Source organism: Eptatretus burgeri, chromosome 16, assembly GCF_056783735.1.
Source record: "Eptatretus burgeri isolate ZD-2024b chromosome 16, Ebu_testis_v1, whole genome shotgun sequence".
In the NCBI taxonomy this organism is placed as follows: domain Eukaryota; kingdom Metazoa; phylum Chordata; class Myxini; order Myxiniformes; family Myxinidae; genus Eptatretus; species Eptatretus burgeri.
The window spans coordinates 43738593-43748953 of record NC_140976.1 but is presented as its reverse complement, the minus strand read 5'-3'; the positions used below and the strand labels follow the sequence as shown (position 1 = coordinate 43748953).

The 10361-nt window shown below is 44.3% G+C and overlaps 2 protein-coding genes across 2 annotated transcripts in view; one reads left to right on the top strand and one right to left on the bottom strand.

Moving 5' to 3' along the window:
* The first annotated feature begins 1678 nt into the window (after nt 1–1678).
* LOC147010984 (cationic amino acid transporter 2-like) overlaps nt 1679–10361 on the top strand; it is a 69736-nt gene continuing 61053 nt past the window's right edge. Inside the window, exon 1 of the mRNA XM_085859599.1 lies at nt 1679–1770. The gene's annotated coding sequence lies outside the window, so the exon portion shown is untranslated. The remainder of the gene's footprint in view (nt 1771–10361) is intronic.
* LOC147010985 (zinc finger BED domain-containing protein 5-like) lies at nt 6980–7926 on the bottom strand. Its single transcript, XM_085859600.1, has one exon. The coding sequence runs from the start codon at nt 7910–7912 to the stop codon at nt 7172–7174; it is 741 nt and encodes a 246-aa protein (XP_085715726.1). The 5' UTR covers nt 7913–7926; the 3' UTR covers nt 6980–7171.

Here is a 10361-nt window from a genome sequence, read left to right as displayed (position 1 = left end):
ACACGGTCAATTTTTATTCAATTTGCATGCAACTAACGCCAAAATGTTCAGAATTCAACGCCTCATCTTGTGATATGCAATATGACACAATGATGCCCATACTCTTGTTACTGGTTAGGGGTCAAAGGTCAGGGGGGTCACGACCTTGAAAAATATGCGTTTTTTGTCATAACGCGGTCAATTCTTGTCCGCTTTACATGAACCCAGCACCAAAATGTTCAGAATTTAATGCCCAATCTTGTGACACAATGACGTCATAACACATGTCACCGGTTGGGGTAAAATGTCGGGGGGGGGGGTCACGCCCTTGGAAAATATGCGGTTTTCGGCATAACTCAGTCAATTCTTATTCGATTTACATGAAACCAGCATCAAACGAGATTACCTTCTCTTGTTGAAACGTTGTATTCACCGAGCTTGCGAGTGAAGACTCGCCAAAACGACGTGAGTTGATTGTTGTTTAGTCCGTAGCGCCCGAAAGTCGGGGGGGGGGTCATGATATTATGGACATGTGGTTTGTGTCATAAGACCATTCATATGAAACCAGTTCCCCACACTCATACCAAGAACAAAAAAAGTAGTGGCGGCGAAGGTATGCGCTCTATGAGTGCCCGTTCTAGTTCTTGGTGTTTTACTTATTCTGTGCTTTTTCTTTTCTTTTGCTCTTTATTTGTTGGGTCGCCAAAATAAGTGACCCTTATTGTCAGTAATTCTGTCTGTTTGTTTGGATGTTTGTTTGGATGTTTGTTCGTTTGTCATCAACATAATTGGTAGTAAACGTGGGTGGATTTTGACCAAACTCCGGTGGTAGGTACATCTTATGACCTCGTACTTTGGAAATTGTGATGGTTGCTAGGGACGCTTTGATTCCCTAGCAACAACCAAAAAACCTTCAAAATAGGTACCGTTCACGCGAAATCCATTCCGAAAGCCATTATCCCACGTAAGGTTATGAAATTTGGCACGAATGATCTCCAGGTGATGCTCTATCAAATATATTCCGGTTTTTGTGATATATGGAATACTTTACCCGCAGCACCCCCTTACAATTAGGGTATGCGCGAAAGTTGGCGAAAATGGAAGGCCCCCACTGCCACATTTATTTCTTTGTTTCTCTATTCCTTTGTTTCTTGGTCCACACCTTTAGTCCACACCCGGTTCCCCTTTGTAGTACTGCAGCATAGCAAACCAATTGTTCAAATTTGCATAAAAGCACCAAAATTGGTACACATGTAGAATAATGTATTCCGAACAATTCTAGATATGGAGCCACCCGAGATTGTGCCTTGGTCAGCCAAAGCTGACCAGGCAAAGTATTATTATTATTATTATTATTATTATTATTATTATTATTATTATTATTATTATTATTGGAGGTTCGGACATGAAAATAAGTGACTTCGACTTTCAGAGCCCCACAACACCGCCCGTTACTTGGCCCGTTGAACTGAGTGTTTGAACTAATTTTTCAACATGATGTTGTAATTAACGAACTTGGTAAAGCAGTTCCCACAGTGCAAGTCTAATTTGATGAATCATCATGAATTGAAGGTGAAAGTTCAATAACGAATAATATAAGGAAGGAAGAGCAGGAAGACGCAGGCCACGCCCCTTCAACGTCACCTTCCCCTATTTAGACCCCGCCCCTTCAACGTCACCTTCCCCTATTTAGACCCCGCCCCTTCACACGTCACCTTCCCCTATTTAGACCCTGCCACACCATTCCGATTTTCCAGTGTTCGACGAAGCGCGCTCATTGGAGGCACGAAGGTACGAGGAACGAATTATGAATGAAAAAAATTAATGGCGCGAATGAGTTGTATGATGCAAGAGAGGTCTCGCATTGCGATTCCATTGTATGAGAGGCTTATGTACACCATTCGTCCTTTGATGTTGCTGTCGTTACATTAACTAGTTATGGTTACATTAACTAGCGATGATTTTGTGTTTTGTTCGCTTTTCCTCAGAGAAGGCCGCGGAGTCCCCTGACCGCTGGTACCTCGTCCGGTGAACGTGTGGGACCGGAGAACGTGTGTCTGTGTGTGTGTGTGTGTGTGTGTGTCTCGTTTTCAGGTCCATTTGATTTACGTCGTGTGTGGAAAATCCTTTACCGGGTTTTTAAATATTGATGCCGAGTTCCGAGACGCGCATTGATGCACACGGTGTGCGATGATTGAGTGAGGACGCCGTTTGTTGGCCCATCGACACCGCGCTTGCTGTTTGAACGTGTCGGTTTATTGACTCGAATTCATTGAGCGGTGTAAGATCCGGGCAGCACACGTTAGTACTGCGTTGGACCCTGGCGAAGTACTGTAGGTTAGCGGACGCGAACTTGGCAGCATTTTATGTGGAGGAAGGTAGTCATTCATTGTCGGGGTGGGGTTCCACGTGTCGTGTTCACCGGGTGTATCGCATGGATGTGGCTGTGGCTGTGGTTCTCAACATTGATTTCTTTCTTCATTATTATTGGTTCCCGAAAAAAATAAGTGACCACTATATTCGTTATGTGTGTGCGTGTCTGTCTGTCCCGAGCATAGCTCCGTGGGTTTTGATCCGATCCTGATAAAATTTTGGTGGGAGGTTTATATCATTATGTAGTTGTGTTTTCCTGAGAATGGGTGTGGTGCGCCCATTATGGGCAGAGCCCCGCACAAAAAACGTGCTTTTAGGGGGTAGCCAATTTCAATTTGCATCTTCTCCGAGGGGTTTTGTCGAATCTGACAGGTGTTTCGGTATTTGGTTAGCCCAATGGCACCTGCATAGCCCCACGGAGCTCGATTTTTCATTTTCATCACAAGGTCACGAACTTAAATTGCGAATTTTGACAAAAATCATTCGACTGCCCAAACTTTGAGAGCTAGGATGATAATTTTTTTTATGCATAATCTCAATGTCATTCCCCACCTAAAGTCTTGAAACCATTTTGCTCTATCTCGAACACCTTGCCCGTGGCGCCCCCTTCAAGTTTGTTTTTATGCTGATTTCATCAAAGTATGGATAATCCGATGAGTGTGAAATGCCATATAGCCTATATGATGTTATATTGTTCCTGGAATGTTCCAGAGGAAGTTTTGCACCAAAGGTCATAATCCTTGACCTTTGACCTTTAAAGTTCACAAAGGTCAAATTTTCAAAGTTGTGCAAATCGAACCGGGTTTTCGACCAACTAACTCCAATAAGCTATAGGACGTATCCTGTTTCCTTATTTTAATATCCACAACATTGTTTTGTGACCTTTTAAAGGTTATGCAAAGGTCAAATTTTTAAAGTTGTTGAACGAAACCGGGTTTTTGACATTTTGCAGCTAATAACCTGTCACCCGTACCACATCATGTTGATCATTTTTATAACTTGGTCAAACATTATCACAATGTCTCATGCTTGACTTCTGAAATGATCTACATCGTCAAATACCGCTCGTGAACCGTCGTCGTCTTCAGACTTGTTATTGTTATTTTTATTTTCATCCTTCTGCTGCAGGACCTTCCTTCCCTTTCTGCCTTGTATTCCCACTTCAAAAGTAGAAAAAGAAGCCATGATGAAGAAATGAAAGCGTGAGCGGGCACGACGGGTGAAAAGGCGGGACGCTCGGTCTGGCTTGTGATGAGAAATTTGGCCTGCAAGAACTCTGGGTATTTTAGTTTGAGGGCCGCCTGTTCGAGGCATGTCTGCCTCAGCGTCTTCAACACAGAGGAGAGCGTCACTGGTGCACGTTGATAGGAGAGGGAGCAGAAGCAACTTGTGGCTTCAAGGTGACTGGAATTGGTTTGTTTGTTGGTAAATTTTGAGAACACACCCAGAAAGAGTGAAGGGTGGTGAAGCATCATCCTTGTGGCCTGGTAACCGTGGCGAGGCCGCTGGAACTTCAACTCAATCAGGCCTGACTTCTTCCCCCCCCCTCCTTCACATTTCTCCTTTACACATTATGTTCCTTTGTTATTTTGCGTCCCCCCTCCCACCCCCTTGGGATTGGGGGGGGGTGGGTGTGAATTGGCATCGGAATGAGGATGTTCACTTCGCTCAGTCACATCTGACTGTGTTTATACAGCGCGACCGCACACGGGGTACGTATTGGTCTCCCAAACACGTCAATCAGGACCACCGGAGCACTAGGCAGTACCCCGAGCCCTCTACCCAAGGGTTATGTCGAAACGGGAATAATCCCCCACGCCCCACAGATGAAGTTTTCTGAAATGACGAGAAGGGGTACCATGCCAAAAAAAAACCGAACTTTCATCTTTTAAAAATCATGCGAAATAAATTATCGAAATATTAGTTGCTTTTTTTTGTCTTTTTCTCACCTTTGTTGCAAGTAGAGCGAAAGGCGGTGTATAATCAGATGTACTGTTTGATGGGGCGATATATTACTGTTGTATGAATAAAATGGAAATGTTGGGGGGGGGGGGATAAAGTATTGAATATAGCAAATGTTTTCTAAATGTAATCGATATGAGACTCACCATTACTAAACACAAGTACGTGCCCGTAAAAAAAAAAAAATTCAAACCGCGAGCAACAAACAACAACCACGCAGGCCATTTCTTCACTCTCGAGTGCCCGTACGTGCGTGGCCCGGAAGTTCGAATATTATTCGCAATTTAGTTTTAATACCCAATTATTCAATTAGCGCCAACGTATTTTACCTTTTCGCAATGTCGTAGCAAGGAAAAACAAAAAGAGAATAGAGGGAAAAAAAATTTACTTCCTGGTTCGGAGCATACCAGCACTCTGATGTTACCGAAATTTATGCATCGTCTAATATGAAAACGATGATAACTTGGGTCATTGTGTTTATCTATAAATGCGCATAAGAAATCGAGAAATTATTGGAATATACGAAGTCATCACTCTCCGGAAGCCCGTACGTTGTAATCCGTAATGGCGAATGCGGCTAAGCTTCCCCCATTGTCCACGCCCACGCAACAACGTGTCTTCTCATTGGTTTGGTAAATAAATGACCATAACTTGGGAAGCACTTGTCCGATTAATATCAGACCTTGAAAAGACACATCCTCAGGTCCCCAGCAATATACCTGGCAAGTTTCAATTAGATCGGACCAGCGGTTGTCGAGAAACAGTGGTCACAGACAGACACACACACACACACACAGAGATTGCTGGAATTATAGATAGACTAGTGTGTGCCCGTAGGTGCAAACAAAACAAAACAAAACAAAAAAAAACTTTCAAACCGCATGCCAGAAACAACAACCACACAGGCCGTTCCTTCGCTCTCGTAAACGACGACTGGATTGGGGCATTGTGTTTATCTATAAATGCGCATAAGAAATCGAGAAATTATTAGAATACAGTAAGTCATCACTATGCGGAAGTAGTGCGTGCCCATATGGAATGTTCACATGCAATCCACAAATTATTGCTTGCATTGATTTTGCCTTTTATCGCAAGGAAAAACACAAAGGACAGAGGAGAAAAAAGAACGTGCAAAAAAAAATTTACTTCCTGCTTCGGAGCATACCAGCACTCTGATGTTACCCAAATTTATGCACCATCTAATATAAAAACGATCATAACTTGGGGCATTGTGTTTATCTATAAATGCGCATAAATCGAGAAATTATTAGAATACACGAAGTCATCATTATCTGGAAGCCCGTACATTGTAACCCGTAATGGGGAACGCGGCTGCCCGTAAAAATAAATAAATAAATAAATATTCAAACCGCGAGCAACAACCACACAGGCCGTTTCTTCGCTCTCGCGTGCCCGTACGTGCGTGGCGTGGAAGTTCGCGTATCACAATTACGATGACTAGCAATTTAGGTTTTAATGGCCAATTAGCGCCAACGTATTTTGCCTTTTCGCAATGTCATCACAAGGAAAAACAAAAAGAGAAGAGAAAAAAAATTACTTCCTGGTTCGGAGCATACCAGCACTGATGTTACCGAAATTTATGCACCGTCTCGTATGAAAACCATCATAACTTGCGGCATTGTGTTTATCTATAAATGCGCATAAGAAATCGAGAAATTATTAGAATACACGAAGTCATCACTCTCCGGAAGCCCGTACGTTGTAACCCGTAATGGGGAACGCGGCTGAGCTTCCCTTCCCCATCGGCCACGCCCACGCAACAACGTGTATTGTCATTGGTTTGGTAAATAAATGGCCATAACTTGGGAAGCGCTTGTCCGATTAATATCAAACCTTGAAAAGGCACATCCTCAGGTCCCCAGCAATATATCTGGCAAGTTTCAATTCGATCGGACCAGCGGTTGTCGAGAAACAGCGGTCACAGACACACACACACAGATTGTGGAATTGTAGATAGATGAAGAAGAAGATGGAGAAAGTAATTTTTGTTTCAATGTCAGTGGCCATAACAACGTACTGTTTGAAACCTTACTCATTCAACTACACCAGTGGTTCCCAACCTTTTTCTGATCGAGTACCACCTGGTTCCAGAAAAACTCAATTAGATAAGATATCAATTTATTCACAAGTAGAACACACAAATGCACTAACTGTCAACAAAGAACAAAATTTAATGCGAGGGCTGCATCTGTTTCTTCTCCACCAGCTGGTCGATGCGGGGCATAACTTTGCTCACAGCACATCAGAAATTATGCCTGGGCGAAGCAAGACTGTTCCAGCTCTTTGACTTGATGGTCATCATGGCTGAGAACCCCTGCTCACACTCCCACGTAGAGGGGAAAATCAGTAGCTGGGAACAGCGTGATGGGCTATTTTCTTGGGAAAATTCATCATTGGGCTCACTCTCAAGGGTAGTCAGGAGTTCGAACATTCCGTAGCGTTTGCTCTCCACGTTCTTGGTCCGGAGGTCCAACTTCCGGACAAACGCTCCCAGCTTCGATATGAAGTCTGAGACAGTGCAGTTGGGCCCTTGGAACGACAGGTTTAAGTGGTTGAAGACCCCAAAAATGTCTGACAGGTAGGCCAACCTTGAGATAAACTCCTCGTCCTCCAGATCTTTTTGAAAATTGTGTTCTTTCTCCGTGAAGAATACGAGGAGTTCATCCCTCAGTTCAAAGAGACGCCTCGTATTCCACCGGAAGAGCCAGCGAACCTCTGTGTGGTAGAGGAGACAGGTGTGGTCAGAGCCGAGATCTTCACAGAGCAGTTTGAACAGACGAGTATTCAGGGCGGATGTTTTGACGAAATTAACTATTTTGATTAATCGGTTCAAGCATTATAACAAATTCAGAGGGAGTACCTTAGTGCTAAGGGCGAATCTGTGTATGAAACGATGGACACCGGTGGCATTTGGTGACACAGCTTTCACATGGGCTTGAAACCCTGACTTTCGACAGAGCATAGACGGAGCCCCATCTGTCGTGCATCCGACCAACTTTCCCCAATCCAGTTCATTATGCTTGAAGAAATTATCCAAAAGGTTGAAAACATCCTTTCCTTTTGTTGTACTGGATAGCTCCTGGCTCAGCAGCAGCTCAGTCTTCGCAGTCTTATTCTGTGTGAAGCGAACGTAGACAAGTAGTTGACAGTTGGTGACGTCCGTCGATTCATTGAGTTGTATTACAAACCCAAACCTTGAGGCTCTCACTCCCGCAATCACTTGGTCAGCAATGTCGCCTGACATTTCCTCGATACGGCGCTGTACAGTGTTGTTCGAGAGGGACACACTGTCCAGCTTTGCCACCGCCTCCTCTCCAATCACGTGCCTGACCAAGATCTTTGCCGCTGGCATGACGAGAGACTCTGCAATGGTATGCGCCTTCATGTTTTTGGCCACCAGGAGAGCGACGTCATAGGATGCTTTGACAATCCCTGCCCCCTTCTGGTAGAACTGGCCAGTCTTGGCCAGGCGCTGCCGCTTCACGTTCTTGCCAAGTCGCTGGAAGTAGCTCTGATCTCGGTCCTTCTTGTCCGCGTGGTTTGTCTCAAGATGCCGTCTGAGCAGGCTGGGTTTCATGGCCTCATTGCAAAGGGACTTCATGCAAACCACACACTGTGGAAGAGCTTCCCCTCCACATTTGATTGCTATGAAACCATACTTTATGTATGTCGGGTCATACTTTCGGTTTGGCATGTTGTCAAAGCCTGTGGAAAAAAAAAATGGTCAACTTTTGGTTTCCGTCAATTTCGAGGAGAACACCTTGTCCGATTAAATCCATTTTCGCAGGGTGCGTTGGGGTTGAGTAGAGGAAGGTTCCTTTCGAAAATGGGCACGCTGCGATTTTCAATGTGGCCTCCATGGCAGCGATCTTGAAATTGGTTTCCGTAAATTTCGAGGAGAACGCCTTGTCCGATTAAATCCATTTTTGGAGTGTGTGTTGGGGCTGGGTAGAGGAAGGTTCCTTTCGAAAATGGGCACGCTGCGATTTTCAATGTGGCCTCCATGGCAGCCATCTTGAAATTGGTTTTGTCAATTTGGAGAACGCCTTGTCCGATTAAATCCATTTTTGCAGTGCGTGTTGGGGCTGGGTTGAGGAAGGTTCATTTCGATAATGAGCGCAATTTGATTCTCGGATATGCAACCAGAGGGCCAAAACTGAAAACCTAGAAATGGCTATTTCTCCTGAACAAATGGCTGGATAATTTCCAAATTTTTATCACAGATATATCTGATGAGGATACATGATATATAATCCGGGTTTTTGATTTGACCTACTTTTCAAGGTCACAGAGGTCAAAGTTCATACTTCGGTGTTCGGGCATCCGTCAATTTGGAGGAGAACGCCTTGTCCGATTAAATCCATTTTTGCAGGGTATGTTGGGGTTGAGTTGAGGAAGGTTGCTTTCGAAAATGGGCGCGCTGGGATTTTCAATGTGGCCTCCATGGCAGCCATCTTGAAATTAGTTTCTGTCAAGTTCGAGGAGAACGCCTTGTCCGATTAAATCCATTTTTGCAGGGTGTGTTGGGGTTGCGTAGAGGAAGGTTCCTTTCGAAAATGGGCGCGCTGCGATTTTCAGTGTGGCCACCACGGCAGTCGTCTTGAAATTGGTTTTCGTCAATTTCGAGAACGGCTTGGCTTGTCCGATTAAATCCATTTTTGCAGGGTGTGTTGGAGTTGAGTAGAGGAAGGTTCCTTTCGAAAATGGGCGCGCTGTGATTTTTCACTCGCCGCCACCGTAGCCATCTTGAAGTCTGATTTTCGATATGACGTCCAACGTGCTCTAACTGACTGCATAATCGTGATATCGCTGCTTCCTTTTACAATGCATGGGCTGAGGGGTTACGCCCGCTTTGCGGAGCTATTATTAGTAGTTGGAACTGCTGTTAAGTTCAATTTTGGAGCTGAAATGTAGTAATTCTTCTTAGTTTCAAGACATTCTTGTGGTGATGGCACGTGCGGAAATGAAATAAAGCCATGAATGCTGTCGTCTCCAGGCATTTATATGCATTGCAATGTATCCACTGATCCGTCGGTATGCTGATCAGGCATTCGATGAGTGAGGAAAGAGGGGTGGAACTTCATCATTAAGAAATCATTGCAGCCTGTTCCAAGTTGAGGCATGGTCGAGCAGGCCACAAACGGTGAGGTAGCCCAGGATATGCCTTAAGACCCCATTGAGAGCGAGGTGGCCGAGGATTTGCACGATAAAGGGTATAACTAATATGGCCGTTAATTATCTTCAAAGGGGGTGTTCAGTAAAACACCCCAAACACCCAATTTTTGCTCATGCATTCCCTTTGAGTTCCCTTGGTGTGCATGCAAAGTTTCAGGCTGCCAGGTTTCATGGTTTTGGAGTTATTGAATACACAACACACACATTGGTGTGGATGCTATTAATCTAAGAAACACTACAATTGGAAATATATATATTTTTATAGTTCCTGTAAACTATTGCTTTTAATGAACATCTACAGCTTGTATAGGGTTTGGTAGGTTGTTGATTTGGCTTTTTTTTTTTTTAAACCTCGTCAGGCGGTTTCCAAATTAAACATGTGACGCTTGAAAATATTAACCCGGATTGTGTTCTTGATGCCATGGGAGTCCTGTTGCATAAGGCACAGGCATGACCTTTTCCCCTTATGAACTGGCTCTATCAGTGGTGATTTATGCACTGTCCTGAAGAGGGGCTGGCAGGATTTCCTTAAGGTATGCACACTCGCCTCAAAGTTGTTTAGCCTGGGTTTGAATCCCGACACAGCTGTAAGCTGTCGTACTGGTGTTTCACAGGCATGGAGATTCATCAGTGTCTGCTGTCCCTTGGATAGATGTTTTACAGAGGTCTCGCTTCTGGCATGAGTTGGTGCATATTAAAGATCCCACGGTGTCCTTTGCGAAGAATCTGTGAGCTATTGTTGGAACCATCAACAAATTGCAAATCTCTGCCCTGACTTCCTGATTCATAGTGGCAATTCAAGCAGGATCATAGCCTGGTAACTGCTTCAACAACATCAAAGCTCAGCATGG

Bases quoted from the DNA above. Each gene is read 5' to 3' on its own strand.
- LOC147010985 (XM_085859600.1), bottom strand. From the start codon at position 7,912: ATGAAACCCAGCCTGCTCAGACGGCATCTTGAGACAAACCACGCGGAC.